At 38.5% G+C, this 17045-nt stretch overlaps 1 protein-coding gene across 6 annotated transcripts in view; it reads right to left on the bottom strand.

Moving 5' to 3' along the window:
• Positions 1–17045, bottom strand: part of LOC122575672 (semaphorin-1A-like) — a 389957-nt gene that overhangs the window by 20511 nt on the left and 352401 nt on the right. For all 6 annotated transcript variants that reach the window (XM_043745017.1, XM_043744985.1, XM_043744978.1 and 3 more), the window contains 4 exons: positions 9545–9893; positions 8876–8958; positions 8695–8793; positions 7998–8282 (listed from right to left, as the gene is read on the bottom strand). In XM_043745017.1, the coding sequence (XP_043600952.1) occupies positions 7998–8282; positions 8695–8793; positions 8876–8958; positions 9545–9893 (816 nt within the window). The remainder of the gene's footprint in view (positions 1–7997; positions 8283–8694; positions 8794–8875; positions 8959–9544; positions 9894–17045) is intronic.

Genomic DNA, 17045 nt, shown 5'->3' with positions numbered 1-17045 from the left:
ATTTGTGGGCAAAATGTTGGCAAATCGTGGCCACGCCTCCCTCGAATCTGTTCTCCAGAGAAATCGCTCTTTCACGTCCCTATTTAACACGATCATCGCGCACGCTTAGAATTCGCGATGAATTGTATTAGGTCATCCCACGAGTTCGCGATCTTTGCAACAGACCAGTCGGAAACAATGGAATATGCGTAGAAGGAGGAACAGAAACACTAAAAAATTCGCGACTGCATAGAAAGAATAACGTTTAACTTTGAATTATATTTTTATTATATTATATCATATTAACCGTCGAAATATCGAGCCCCTATATTCATAGTTCGAAATGGGATAATCGATCAATGTTAATAATCGATTCGGGTTCTATTTCCATTTTATCGTAGCAGTTCTCTAACTTGAACTTCTCTAACTCGAAATTCTCTAGTGTTCTTAACACGTTGACTGCCGCGCGTGTTTTCAATGAAATCTCCTTCAGGCCACGAGTGTCGCTGTACCAAACGTACTCCTCTGCTAGGTACTCCCACCGATATTTTGGATAACTTAAAATCTATGCCCTAATTCGTTACAATGTCGAAAAGAATTATTTCTTAGCGAATCAAATAGCAGTGAAAAAGAAAGCTTTTACAAATTCGGATAGTAGCGATAAGGAAGAAATTAGATTTCATAGAAATAGAAATATAAATAGAATTACATCGTCTGATTCTGATTCGGATATTGATAAGCGTAATCGTAATGATACTGAATGTAATGAAGATACCGTTGACGAGATTTTACAAGAATTGGTCATTGAGGAAGAAAGAAGAACCGATGATACCAAGGAAAGTATAATTTAATTTGGCGAATGAAATGAATTTAGTGGTCGGCAGAAGCCATTTCCTTTTCCCGAGACAGACGGCCTCATTAGGCAATTCCCTGGCGATGTCAATTCATATGATGTGTTTGAGCTGTTCGTTCATGACGAAATAATAAACTTACTTATATCAGAAAATTGCAACAAGGAAGGATGTAAATATTAAAAGATTTAGAGAATTATTAGTTGCAAAATTATTAGGGTTGTCTGAAAATACAAAAAATCCTTGTTTTCGACGGAGTCAATATAATATCGCCGTTCGGAAAAATGATTCCGGAAGAAGCATTAGACGCGTATGAAAACTATGTTATGCAGATAAAAGACATCGAACGGACCGATCAAAGACACGGGAGAATTTAAAGAAAACAATTTATTGTCCAAATTGTCCCGACTAACCTCAGCTTTGTATAAAATGCTTCAAAATTTTACATTCTAAATAAATTTTTTAATGAACCATTTTCGTACTACTTTTATAACAATTCAATAGTTTTATTACTTCCTGTGGAAAATCTTTTCAAATACCTACGACGATCCTTCGCAAATAGTCAAATAAGCATCATCCGAATACGGATGACGCGACTCTACCAGAAACTTTGCCGTCACCCGAATATGGGTGACGCGGCAGTCAACGTGTTAAAAAAGGTTTTGACAAACATAGCGACGGTGTTTTACGAGAAATTTCACTGGTGGGATATCGATGCAGCGGCACTTCTCAGCGTATAATTGGCCGGGCAGCTGTAAGTATCGCAAACCCGTTGCAGCCGATTAAAATTAATCCGAGCGGGCTGAACCATTTCCGTGTGTGGATTTAAGAAACGAGCGCAGCTAGTTAGAGCAACAAGTAAGACTCGTTTGAACCGGTGATTTTCTCTCTTATTAAACTTTCACCTCGATGCAAACGTGGCAGTGGCATTCGGAGGAGCTTCTTTAACGCGCGACGTGTCCGCGCGTTACCTGCAATAATGACGAGTACCTTTAGCCTTAAGAGGCAATTTTCTTGCAACGTGTGCGTCTCGAGTTTCAATGGAGCCAGTCTTTCCTGCAATTTCGTCTCGTGGATAAAAATCATGCGAGCGATAAAAGAGTAATAGGTCAAACTAATTGCCGAAGACAAGCCTACGCACTTTGCATCGACATGCGATCGGTTCCATGGAACGTAAGAGGATTGAAGCCACGAGAGCAATTTTAACGGTCTGTGATTAACGCGCTTTAGCTCCGTACATTGCGTGATCGTGGTGAGAGTGACAGAATTTATGGGATTATTTGATTTAATTCCTAGATTTTGATAACAGGTCTAGTACTTACTTGAGACATTTTGTTATTTTCTTTGTTACCGCGAAAGGTTACACCTACGATTTTCCGTGTATAAACTTCCGTGATTAATTAATCGCTACGATTACCTTGCTATCGAGATTCGTAGGTTTTATAATTTACAGGTTTTATCAGGGGAAATATTTGCACGTGTAGTACTACCGTTATAACTAGCTACGTGAATTATTATAAGTTGGAAAGCAAGATTTCCGCGATAATGGATAAGATTAGATTTCGCTCTAGTATATTTAGTATCAAGAAAATGCGAAACAACATTCGTTCGTTTCAAATTTTACGTAATACTTTTAAACGGGATGATTCATACGTAAGTAAAAGACGCTGCCTCATTCCCGTCAAGCGACATATAAATACTACCTTCGATTCTACCTACGAGTCAGCCTGACACAACCTCACAGACAACAAATCATACTCGCAAACGTACTTCGAGTCTCCGTAGTAGAGGTAAAAGCAGCGTCTGATTCACTGGCTATCAATGCCGGCAGACAGGGCGAAGCTATCGAGCTACCAGCGAATTCGCCATTTTGTCACGGTATTGTGACTCACGCCGGTAATCTACACCCCGTAGAACGCGTTAAACCGAATGTCGCGTCATTTGCGGTCGTTTCTAGGCCAGTTACGGGGAAAAAGTCGATTCCATTAGCGGTCGAGCGAACCAAATAGCAAAACGCAAAGGGTAACGCAACTTGCAGTCGCTCCGTTCGCACTGACACGAGCGAAAGCGGGATTTTCCTTCGTAGAATGTTTCTTTGTAAAGTACTTGAATCTTAGACACCACAAAAGTTCTATGGACAAATGATTTAGCTTGACGCAGGTGACGAAGGTGAGCTAAGTTGTAGAAAATAATGAAATTCCGTTACAGGATGATCGTTCGCAAGGTGAGAAAGTGTACGTACATCTAACTGTGCTTTCGAGACTATAGCGGTTATTTCGTCGTGAACAGTGTAAGAGGAAACCCAGGAATTCTATGTGATGAAAACAAGCGAAGATAATAAATTGGAGGAGAAAATTTGTGTTTGAGAAAACGCTATTCGATTAGCCGCAGAAAAGTAATTCTGTGCTTCGGATGTTACATTCGATAATTCTAAACCTCGTTAAAACGAAGAAAAGTTACCACGAGAAGTCGTTGACGGTTTTCAACGTAAACCAAGCAAACACGACGTGTAACGTTACCTTCTAATCACCACCGTGTTTCCCGTTCGATCGTACGGGAAATCGATTTTCCCCGTGACAACCGCTCCTGGCTGTGCTCATTGTGATCCTGTGATCTGGAGCACTTTTAGCAGCGGTGAACGGCCAAGTAACGCTCGTTAGGAGCGTATCGGGCGACGTAAACCGACGCATAAATTCCAATTTATCCTGCAGGCCAGACGGTACACATCTGACGCTGTTGCACGCCGCGCCGTGTCGAATACCATAAATCGATTTCAGGATACATTTGCATCGGGCCGATAGCCCCGTTATCGCGTCTACGTATCTTCTAGCCCACGGTGACCAGTCGAAAGAAGCGTATCGTCAGTTCTACATCGCCTGCTACCGGTGGAATCGAGTCTGTTGCAAGTAGCTTTCAACTGAACTGTAAAGTTTCCAACGCCTCGCGAGTACTTTAAAGAAAACACACGTATTTTCAAGTACACACGAACCTAGATAATTTCCAGCTCTTTATAACAGTATTTTGACGTTTTTTGCTAATTGTATTCGCAAATACGCGTCGAATTCGATTCCATCGCTAGACCGATTGCTATCGGCTATTTGCCAGCTGAACCATCGTGCGAGCTATCGCGAGAAAAGCGTACAGTGAACGGTGATGAATATAGGAAAAAAAGCGAAAGAAGACTGGTCGATTGAAATGGACGGCCAAATAACAAAATATATAGTTGTTATGGCTACGATGGAGAAAGAAATCACGTTTATAAACGGTCGCGATACATCCACGTAACACGCGTCCCCTCAACGTCGCACGTGCTACTACGTCGCTGGCCGATGCGAATTTGATTACGACAGAAATTGATGGCCGCTGATATAACCAGCGTGAAATATGAATATGCTGAAGCTTATAAGATCGTTCACGAGCGTACAAAGTAAATGTAAGTTTGAAGGGGTCCTTCTCGCGTCGCGTCGCTTAAAAATGCCGCTATATCCGCTGGATGGAAAATTCGTGGAGATATTCGCGCGGTTCGTTTTTAAGATTTCAAGAATTCTTCCTGTTTTCTCCTTTTCTTGTTACTTATTTATTTACCTTTTTACTTTTCTTCTTTTTCATTTCCGACAAAAATTAGACAAGACCTGCAACCGGAGTGGAACGGTAAAATTTTCAACTGCGCCCGGGTGAGTTTAACCCGAGAAATTCTTCGGTTTAATGGACAAATTCCTGAGAGAAATTCCGCTTAAAAAGTTAAAGCGACGATAGACATTTTTAACATATCCTGTTTAGACGGTTCTTGCCTTGTCATTCTTTTTTCTCGATTCTACAAACATTTTTCGAACTTCGGTTTGTTTGTACCATAGCGAGACGAAATGAGATATCTTGCACTAAATCTACGGATTTTGGTAGAATTTATTACGAACGTTTCTAGGTAATAGATGCTGATAGTGACTAATCAAAATAGTTTTCCTCGTTATAACAAACATCTTCACAATTTTCCGGATAACAAAATTCTACGGTTAAAATCACTCCACTTCTAAGGGGATTTGCACATTTTTACAAATTCCCGGTTTTAAAAGTAGAATCTTTACGGGCAAAATGATTCTTCCTTTAAGGCGATAAAGTTGTTACAACCGGTTTCGCATCTTTTGCAATTTTTTCCCCAAAAGATTATGTTTTATGAATGGGAGTAAATACAAAACCAAAAGTAAGATGCAGGAAGCATAACGTTATAAACTAGTAATCAGTGGTAGTTTTAGTAGGAGATTATTCACAGACGTACATATCCGTTACGAAAATATCTCCTTCTAAATAACTCCTTTGATCGTAATTTCTCTCTGTCGTCGTCTGAAATAAGATCCCAAACCTACTTTAATTATCTATCACTTTAACACTTTGACTGCCACGCTGAAATCATATGTTTTCGCTTAGGACGCCACGGCAGTATTTTTATTATTCAAAGCATATAATGGCAAAATAATAATAAATTGACGATGTAAGACAACATTTTTTCCCAATGGACCGTTTATCTTATTGGTGGTCACGGGTGACCACCGTGTCGCCTTGGTAATAGTTGATAGTGACGTATTATAACAAGGCTCCGTTTATTTCAACAAACCATTCGCATTCGTTATTTCGTCGTAAGCAAAACATGCAGAATATATTGTTGAAACGTGTAGAAGATATTAGGCTGAAATGGTAGAGGTCCGCAAAGAAAATTATGTTTGTGATAAACCAATGATAGTGGTAGATTACAACAGAGGAAAATGTGCTGTAGATTTATCAGATCAAATGATAGCATATTCTACACAACATAGAAGAACCCTCAAGTGGTATATAAAATTAGCTTTAGAGTTACTGTTAAATACGTCAATTTCAAACGCGATGATACTCTATAAACAAGCAACAAAAACAAAAATCAAGGTATCAGATTTTAGAATGGTACTCGCAATGCACCTTATACGGTGCCATTCACCAAAGCCGTTAAATATATTTATTCGATTGAGACACGAAATACAGAAGAAAGAAAGGCAAGCGTACCTGGCACGACAATTTTGCAGCGAGTGTTATAAAAAAAATATTAAACAGTTAGGATCAAAAATTGCTAAGAATCGAATCAAAAAGGTGACCACCTATTGTCCAGATTGTATTGATGAGCCACATTTATGTTTAAAGCGTTTTAACTCAGGGCACCGTTAGATGCAAGATTTGTTCTCATTTTTTTTTTATCGATGTTCTAATAAAAATATTTAATTGTTCAATGGGGCACGTTTTATTTCAAAGTATCTTCTATTTATCGGTTATATTCAAAATGCCTTAACTATCAATTTTCATACAATTTTTATAATTGTAAGAAGTTCAAGCGCTCCGGACACCAATGATCACCTTGGCATCACAGGAGAAACCGTGGCTGGTCATATATGACCAACGTGGCAGTCAAAGTGTTAATCGACAGCACTCGATAAAAAATTAAATGGAAATTTGACCAACTATATTTCGCTATTACCCTTCGCGAATGACAAAGTATATCATCCACACGAATTTGCCAACATTTTTCCTCGAAATTTCAATTACGAGTCTCTCGACTGCTCGGCGTAACGTGATCTACGAAGCCCGAACGATACCGCATTCATAACTGTATTCACAATCGTACGGTTACGCGGCAAAGGCGTTGAAAATTCCTCTCTAGGAAGCGTGTTTCATCCGGTGAGCGAAACTTCTCCATCGAGACCTCTTGGAGAGGAGAGGCTGTGAAACCGATCAAGGAGCGTGGCGAGCCAATTCTCACGGATAGCTCTCTTCCCCGGCATTTTAGCCTCGGTGTAAACGCGAAAAACCGGCGAATTTAACCGTGCCATGGCTAAGTAAGCGAGCTACCGTCACGCTCGTTGAACGAGGAAAACTCCTACACGATTCATGTGGCTGTGTACCGTGTAACTTTCCAACAATCCAGCTTCCAGTCAAAATGCCTTGGCAAACGTCGAATCGAGTACCACTTAACCCTTTCGAGACTGGCGGCATAATTACGTCTAAAAGGTAGCTTTTAGCAAGATTTTTTTTATAACTTTTCCTAACAACGTCGAGACCTTTCGAGGTATACACAGTATGTTCGATTTAACCCTCTGCCGGGGTTTCTATGGTACATGTTACTACTTTTCGAATGAAAAATACTATTAGAGAACGCGTAATATAAAGAAGCAGAAGAGGGTCGCTTCTATAGGAGGAACCTTTAATTCTGTGCGAAATAAACTGCGTTCGATGATTTATTCCAATGTTTGTGCAGCCGAAGAAACCGCCAAGATATAAAAAAAATCGAATTGCATCCATTCGACGAGTCCCTCCGAACGCAATATAATTAGTTTTTTCGTATAATCAATAGATAACGAGTTGTTCTAGATAATAATAATTTTGATTGACTTACCCTGTATACCAGAGGGATCTAATTCCTCTAACGAATAAAACTTACATTTTTGCAGTTCAGTAAATTGTCATATAGCATTTTTCATATTATCTCCGTAGGAAAATTTGTTTATCGGTTAAAAACGTCAAGTGCTGTAGAGAGACCATAATTCGATTGCGCGATATCTAGTGAATGTGCAGGTTGTACGATGACACTTTCCTATCTAATTCAACTAACTTTTTCCTTCGCAAAGTGCGTCATCACGCTATAGAAATACGTATTTATTCTTTTTCAGCGAAAAGACGATAGGCTCTTTTATTTTTATCTTTTATCTAGCCGTTCTTGATTAATCGTTGTACGGATAGATCTCCTGCTACTGCGTTTTTAGTATATAGGTATCATACCGTTCTACCAAATTGAAAGCGTTAGTTTTTTCTTTCGTTTAAATTCTGCTTAGAAACTAACGTTTCTCGCTTGTTACGAGAACCTACGAATCTCACAGAGACTCGTCGTATTAAGTAATCGCTGCTATCAGGATTGCCAATCCTTTGATAGAAAATAAGAGACAGAAAGAGAGAAAAAAAAGAGAAAAAAGAAAGAAACCAAATCAGCGTGAATTCATTGAAAAAAAAAAAAAGGAAACGGAAAAATAGAAATTCAAGCGAGAACGACAAGTTTACATTAGAGACTCGTCGATAACGTTTGATAATCTCGCGAGAGATCGAGCTTTAAATGTCTCAACTCAATTAAGGAGAGTTTGCGTTAACGGGAATTACCTTGCTCGTAGCCGCAGCCCTTGTGTCTGCCGTTCATAATGTCCTGGAAGAGGGTTTTGTCAGCATCGCTGTCGTGTAGCTTAGTCGACACGGCCACACACAGATTCTTCGTAGCGTCCCAAGCACAATGTGGATCCTGAAGTGCAACGCAAGACGCGCAGGTGACCGCTGCTGCCGCGTCGCAATGATGCAGTGGTACCGCACGAATTTCGGAGTCAGCAAACACGACCAACTTGCTCGCCTCGCCGGCCAGGTGGACCACCAACAGATCCTTGATCGCTTGTCCTGAACGTGAACGGAATTGGACGCTTTAATTCTCGTGTAGGGATTAAGCACGAAGGGATATCGGCTCGTCGTTCGGAAGAAAACGTGTTTGCTGCGGTTCGTGCGACGTTATCGGTCAACATTTCACCAATGTTGGAAATTTGATCAACGAAGATTACTTTAATAAGAAGACTACTTTAATATTAATTAAAATTATTATGATCTTTGTAATACGTATTATTAGGATTTTTGTACGTGGTAATTCAACGGATTGATTAAATTCTTTGGCTTAGAATTTGAACATAGATAATGTAATTTCCATAATTGGATCGATGCTTATCGGATGTGGAACGATCGAACGTTGAATTTCACGAGGCTTCGAGCGTTTCATTTGCAGGGAAAAAATGCGTGGAGATTTTCGAGGACCGCTTACCGTACTTCAGTACTTGAACATCGCTGACGATGACCTGGCTAACGTTGTTCAGAGAATCCGGCGCTCGAGTATTGAGCGCTTTGAGAACTCGGCCGTCGTCTACGAATAATTATGAAATTATCATAATTAAATGCCGTACGAGTGCTTTTGTTCGCCGTGGTGCACAATTGCGGTAACTCACCTGTTCCGACGTACAGGATATCGTAGGCTTTGCCATCCAACGCCTTCACTTGAGGATCCACGGCGACTTTGGTAAATCTGTAACTGGAATACGACACTTTGGTTTGATCGTCGCTCTTTCAAATTACATTCCAACATCGTACTCTTACAATTAGTATCATTTTCGACACTCCAAATAATTGGGAACTCGACGAGATTACGTTAGCTGTGACTGTACCGGAAATTAATGTTGAACAAGTTGCGTTGCCATTTTGTATAATTCCATTCATTTAGCAATCTTGCTTGTTATAGTAAGTTGTTACGAAGCAATGTTTGACTTGAACATAAAGTTAGTTGCTGTCTAGTTCGCTTTCCGACTGCTACTACTACTACTACTACTAGTACTACTACTATTACTGCTGCTGCTGCTGCTATTAACAAGTGTTTCGATAAAGCGGCTATCAAGCAGAGATATGTTCAAATATTCACAACATATTCACGAAAATAATAACGTTTATTCGTCTTCCATTCATAGGATAACTTGAGCAACTTGAAGAACCAAGGAAAGTATATAATTCCATTAAAAAAGAAAAATGTATCGATGTATTTACGGAGAAAAATCCTATTACAACATGATAGCGCTTTGAATCACAAACAAAGAAATGACGAATAACGAGCAGTAAGCACTTACTTGAAGCTGACTTTGGTTATCACAGGTAATGAAAAGAAGGATTGGACCGCATCGTCCATGAGGGGGTGCGCTTTGACGAAATTTACGGTCACGTCTGGAAGTGTCCTGGAGTCGTTTACACATGCACCGGGTCTAGGCTCGGGCACTTTTTCCGGAAGTACTCGCAACCAATTGCTGTTTATGGTTTCTTGTTCCTTGAACGCACCCTGGAAGACTTCGAGGACGTTCTTCATGGAGAAAGCGCAGACGGCCGAACCGCCGATCGAGTTCACGGGGGTTGTGAACACCCCATAAACCAAACGGGCACGCTCTCCGGCGTAAACTCCTTCCGTGACGTCGCTCGTTGACTCTGAAATAATTGTAAATCGCTCGATAAACCGCTCGTCCTCTACATATCGCGCTTCTCTCTGCTTCATTTCACGCGTGGCTCACGGGCATCGATTTTCGACCATTTTGCCATCGATTTAGTCATGTTTCTTATTCCAATTGGTTGCTTTTGTAGCTACGTAATTTTTATTTCGCTGTTTCACTTTTAACTAAAGATTGAATTGACATTTTTCAATTTAGACAAACGTGTTTTTTCTTTTTGAAAGTTTCTCTGTGAGGAAAGAGTCGCGCGAATATCTTACGGTATGGCGAAAATGAATATTTCTAGAATTCTTTGCGTTACTATTCATTGTAATACAAACGTATTCAAAGCTTCTTATTCCGTATAGAACGATATTATTACAATTAGCTTTACTTTGTGTGACGATGTTATCAAGAAAAATGACCAGTTTCAGTAGTTTATTTAAAGCAACAGTATCGCAAAATCAGCCCCTTTTTAAAAACGTAATAAATTTCCTTGAAACGTTCTCTAACATTGTTCCCTCTAACATTAACAATTTATTATGCGACATACGAAAACCTGTTGTTACATAATTCTCTTATACGTTTTAGAAGAGTTCAACGTTCGAAGCACTTCGAGTATCATAATTTAATTATTATCAGTACCTCTACTCCTCCATGGCACCGATGAAACCAACATCGCGTAATACATATACATGTATGTAGATACGTATACATATATACTATACACTGCACAAGGATTAAATTCTACGTACGGCATTTTAAGAGAATTTCAATTTTCGATTAACTGGTTAGGAGGGTAGAAATTATTAATCAACGATTGCTACACGCAGTATACGCACGGTATTGTACTCTGTTAATGCGATACCATCGTTAAGTGATAATAACAATTTTATGTCGGTTTGTCCATAACGCGCATTATAAAATTAGTATCCTTATAAAACTAACAGTTCAAGTGGGTGGTACGTGCGAGAAATTGTAATTTCCTGGCTGCTAATAAGGTGTTAATATTAATTTGAACAGCGACCTCTTGCATAATGGGGTGAATGACGTTACGCCATAGCGTAATATCAATTATGCTAACTCGTGTGTGTATATGTAGGAAAACATGTCCTTTTCGAGGTTGCTCCACACCCCACATGAAAATGTTAATATAACATTTTCACGTATTCGATTTAATTGAAAACCACTCGCTAATACGTCGTTGGTTAATGTATTACGAACGCTATAGATCATTTCATCATTCATGTTCAGTGTCATCGTTGGAACATTGAAAATTACTAATTTACGTTAACGCGATAGTTCTTGTTAATTAAGCGGACACGAAATAACAACGGCCATATGTTTGTCCCTGTGAATTAGTTTGCAACTTTCAGGGAAAACTAAAATCACGTATTACCGAAGGTCACTGTATTTCACCTGAATACCATTACACGCAACGAGACGTTCCATTTTGTGTCTTTTAAAGCAATTTTATAATTTTTTACGATTTTACAGCAATTTTACAATTTGATACGTTATCAGTTAATCCTATTCAACTTCTACTCTCTTTTATTTATCTACTTGTGCGTTTAAACATTACGCTATTCTTACGTAAACCATCCTGTTCTACAAAAATTCTGTTACTTTAGTATAACATTGTCCTGTTATACCACTTTGTAGCCATAATTTCCTCTACTTGAACTTACAAAGACCAAAACGGATAAGGAAAAGAAATTGAAGGAAAGAACAAACGAACGAACGAATGAATGAATGAATGAAGGAAGGAAGGAAGGAAGGAAGGAAGGAAAGAGGCAAGAAGTATGAAAAAGAATCGATGTCAAGTGGAAAAGAGCAATCGTTGCAAAACATAGGATCGAGTATGACGTTAAAGAGGTTCGCCTAACGAGTTACCCTCACAGCCCGCTTGCATAGACAAAAATAAGGATCGGTCTCACAAAGAGCTCTTGAGTCATCTTAAATTCAAATTTGCCCTTAATGCATAGTTCGTGTGACACGAGCCGTGCCTTGATGTTAGCCTTTAAATCACGGACGTTTCGAATCGCTGCGCTGGTACACCGGTAGCCGATGATGGCCATTAATATTAAAAATTCCTCGGGAACAATAACGTTAAAGAACCGTAATCCAAGCGAGCAAAGACTGAATGGAAGTCGGTTGAAAGGAAACGTAGCGAAAGTTTTCTGTCACTTGCTCGTTAATTCCGCACGAGCGAGGCTAAAAACCATTAATGCGGCCATTCTTTGGGGGGCATTAGCACGAAGAAAGGGTAATTCGTGTTCGATAAAACATTGAATAAAACGCCGAACTGACGTCTCCCGGTTACGATATGCTGGAAAACTCCCAAGGTGCTAGCTTCCAGAAATGACCAACATTTTATTGTTTTTTTTTTTATTGTAGGTATATCGATTCGAAAATCAACTTGTTATCAGAAAATGATATTATCGTTTAGCTATATAATTAACAGATCATCAAGCATTGTCGTGCTTATTGGTACAAACACGTTGAGATAGTCGGAGCGGCAGGTAGAGGTATTACTTTTGTGTAATTATATTTTCTCGAGAATTAAATTTCCTACGTTTCGTATAGCAAGTTCGACTAATTCGAAATAATTTTAGGTGAATTTTAATACGATTTTTAGCGAACAACCATCCACGTTTTACGGGAAATCGAGTTTAGTTTATCAGAGTTAAAAGTTTGGTTCCCTTTGCTCTTCTGGCGCTCGACTCATTCTTGTGCAACAGTTATCACTCGTTGGCCACCATGTTTACAAATTTCTCAATTTTTGCTGCACTGGATTTACGAGTTTATTACTCGCAGTAAACTTCCCTGGGAACTAAGCTAATTTCGCTAGAAAGTTACCGCTAAAGGCCAGTGTCCCAGTTTCTATCAGCTTAAGAAATCACCTCGGTGGAAACTCGGAATGACTTCGTCAAACTAATAAGGAATTTTCAAAAAACGTGTAATATTTGTTTTTCTCTCTCTCTCTCTCTTTATGATAAATTTTAACTTTTGCATATTTCTTATAAGATTAATGAAATACTAAGTACCAGATTTTAGATAGCTACAATTTTTAATCGTTTTCTATTATTCGCTTTTTATGAGTTTCGGCACGGTACACCATGAAATGCTACCACATGTCGGAACGCACTAGCAAATTACTTTTGAAATTTGACGATTCTCGTAATTTCCCGAATGTTTTTGAAGAAGAAGTCGGAAGCGTCTTATGTGCCGATATTTCATATAATAACCGATTTAATCAATAATGATGGAATCTAAGAAACTCAATATCCCATGTGTAAGTTAATTTGAAAGCTTATTTTTTATGAATATACACCTTTATTATCGTGAAAATTATTATCGAGTAAAATCTAATCGATGAAAAGATACATAAATTCTTGGAATTCTAAGCTTGGAAAAATGTAAGCGAAATCACGACAACGGATAGTCACATTTAACAGGACGAAACGTCCACAAGTGCTCTCCGTGGTGCGATGAATTCAAAAGTGAATTTTGCGAGAAGGTGCGAAATGTAAAACGGTTTTCCGCTGCTGAAAGAACTCGCCATGCCGTGCACGTTAAACGAAATCATGTAATTACAAATTCGCCGACGGAAATTCGGGAAAAGCAGAAACTGGAAGGATGATCAACGGGCCGAAAACGCAGCGACTTTGAGAATGCAAATTGTTGTTCGTTTCTTGTCAAAGCGGTAAGCACCTCGCTTTCAAAGTTGCGCGCTTACGGAAGCAGTTTTTAGTAAATACACTGCTAGCCTTAATAAAGCTCCGCATCCTTGATCACGAAAACACTCGACCAGCTGAATAGACGAACTAAGTTGAGGCTGCGTCAGTGTTACCAGGTTTAGCCTCTTTAAAAGGTTCGGTTAATTGTTTTCGTTTTTTATAGGGTCTGGATTTTAAAGAACGATGCTAACCCAGCGCTTCTATTTTTATTTAGTCACAGACTGATAGTATAGATCGATGAATTTTAATTAATTCATTGTCCCGCTATTATATAAGTAGGTCGAATAGAGGAGGTAAGTACGAAGTAAGTATGAAGATACCTACAAAAAACGTTTTCCAGTTGTTTTTAAACTGATTTCAAATTATTTAAAAAGTTCGCACGATATTTTAGTGCTTACTTGAATTCGCTTTCGACGAATACACGTTACAAACGCCCGTTTGGCGCTTTAATTTATATTCTACGTAATCCTTTAAAAATTGAAAAGTTCTTTGGGATCCATGTACAGGTGCCACTATATAGGATTTTATTGTACACGTTTATTGCGTTTAAAATCAAAAGTTGTTTGTAGTATGCGGAACGGAGTATAAAAAGGTATTGTTTTTACTTCCTAAGGCTTCGATTAGCAACGTCGAAAAATTATAGTGAGCATTTTCTAAGCGAATATATTTATTAAAAAATATACTACTAAAGTGTAGAAAAATCTGTAAATTATTAGAGAGATGTTCGTTTCTCTTGAATATTTAAAAGCAAAGGATGATAATGGAAGCATAAAATTGTACACGTATTCTTTGCGAAATCCACTAACGTGCAGGGAATAATGATTTCTGTTTAACAAAGATGCGAATAAAGCTACTGGATATTAAAACTGTTTGTTGACAAACGCATGGTACGTGAATATCAGTTGGATGAAACTTTTCAATTTTCATCTGTGACGAAAAATCGAACGGAATGAATATACTAAACCAACAAAATGAAACCAACTCGTACGTTTCTGCAATATCGTATAATATTCGAAGCGCAAATTATTTTGCAGGGAAAGCGAACGATCTGAAATAAAGATTTATTCGCGATTATATTTACTTCACTTTTATAGATCTAACATTTTACGCGACGAGAAGTCACTTTTCCTACTAGTTGAAAAACAAGCACTTTCTTGCGATTCGACATAGGTAGCGATGCAAGAGGAAAACTTGTCGTAAACTCTGATCCGTATGTGTTTCCTTTCCGAATTTCAGTCTAAGTTCTTTTCGAAATATGTTTTCCAAGTCGGTGCTTTCTAAACGTCCACGTGAGTTTCCGTTCCAATGTTACGTAACAAAATGTTTTTACTCCGACCCAATGGCCCATGTTAAAACTCCTCGCCAATACATCGGAGGCGAATATACACGAACAACCGTGCTACTTCGGAAATCTTCTTCTGCATTCGACAAACTTTCCACGAAGCCGATCAAACATGTATGTCACTCATCTATAGAACATATTTTCTTTCGGACCTTCTTTCGCTCGTAACCTGAATAGGTTCGTTTAACCGAGATGCAAATGTGTCTTTTTCAATTATCGAGGGGACAGTTTTTTCTTAATTCATACGATCCTCGAAAGAAGATAAGAATGTTCCGACACTTTCGGTTTAAAGCAGAGGTTACAAGGATAAATTCTTAATCCGATAATCTTTAATATGATAATACGACGAACTATGACTAATTTAGGTACTTTAATCGAATGGATAATATGCGCCAATAATGTTTGTGCATTCATCGATCTTTTTTTATCAGTCGCCTCACTTTCTTAATACGTTTAGGCCTGCGTGCGCCACCGGTGGCTCACGCTTGCCGTACCAGCAAAAATGTAGTTCGTTTAGTGACCAGAACAAATTGCCATACAGTTGAACATTTAAATAATGGAAATTTAACGTACATTAATTGAAAAAAGTAGGATTTATTTAAAAAAATAACCATTCAATGTTATAAACTTATTACAAGTACGAATACGAGCACAGGAATAAAATAGCAGCGCCGGCGTGAACGTGTTAAGCCAACTCGTACTTCGTTTTAGATTCTTATCTGTTCCATCTTACTGTTTTATTTATCATTCTGTATCTCATACACGTACAATGTATTTACTAATAGATTTTTCCCATCAATAAATAAATTAATTAAGTAAATAATTTTTGAAAACAGGTATCTCATTGTTTCGGTCGGAAACGTAAAAAATGTTTTACATTTTGAACGAATGTATTTCATTAGAAATTATTTTATGCTTTCGGCTATACACTGAGATTCAGTTTCGTTAAACTGCTACACAGTGTTGCTAACCGTTGCAATGCACGAAATTACGAAAATTCTTCCCGCTTTTAAACTGAGAAGCTGAATATATTTTAAAAATGATTAGCTTGCGAAATGCACCGATTGATGAATTTACTTGATTATATGTAAGCAAATTTAACAAAGCTCCGAAATACTGTACGATATAATAATGTTGCTATTATATATATTATGCATATGCAAGTATGGTATTATACTAATAGAATATTAATAGAATATCCGTAATTATACCATTATTAAAACGTTAATCTTGGTTTCGTTCATTTACGAATATTTTGAAAATTCGTTTTATAATTATAATGATTATCCGCTGAAGATTCTAGTTGCGAGTGTGTAAAAATAATCTTCGGCTTTTCGCTGTGCGATAAATCTGTACGTAAAAGTTTGCCTGGTATTGGGATGCGGTATTTGCAAAGGAACGACGTGTGTATGAGCCGGTTAGTTCTTACTTTAAATAAGCCACGCGGCTGAACGTGTGGCGTACGATCGTGAAAACATTGGCGAACAACGAGAGAACTGGCTGGGAACGTCGAAGGGGCGAGCGAACGTGGCTTTGTCCTTGTTGCTCGTCTCTCGTCCATTACCCTTCTTAAGTTTAAAAGTCGAATAAGCCAACCAACTTCCGCTTACGTTCCCCTCTTCGGAAAAGCACGCGTGAAAGTGGAAACTCGGTTACGTTGGCGAAAAACTTTTCGTCGGCGAATTATTCTTCCCCTTAAAATACGATAGGTGATATTTTTTCGGCCGTTCGATTTTAGTCAGAGACAAAGCATGGTCGAAGGAAGTTTGTCAAATTCACGTTCTTTCGGTTATCGATGAGGATTCTAACGAGATCGTTGGTGAAACGAGTAATCCCCTCGCTTTTTCTTTCCTTTTGAAAGGCAGTCAGAGGCCGAGGCTGATGGAAAAGCAATTTAAGAATTCGTACACTCATTCCAATATTTGTCGACAGGGCAATTCTCAGTCGTACAAGATGATCACAAATATTATAGGTTATTATATAAGAAAACAATGTGGTCACCTATATTGACTTATTTAATTAAAGCTTCGTGCCAGTTGAGGCTTGAGCTATTAACACTTTGACTGCCACG

This window comes from Bombus pyrosoma, linkage group LG2, assembly GCF_014825855.1.
Source record: "Bombus pyrosoma isolate SC7728 linkage group LG2, ASM1482585v1, whole genome shotgun sequence".
NCBI lineage: Eukaryota > Metazoa > Arthropoda > Insecta > Hymenoptera > Apidae > Bombus > Bombus pyrosoma.
This window is presented reverse-complemented; position numbering and strand designations above follow the sequence as displayed.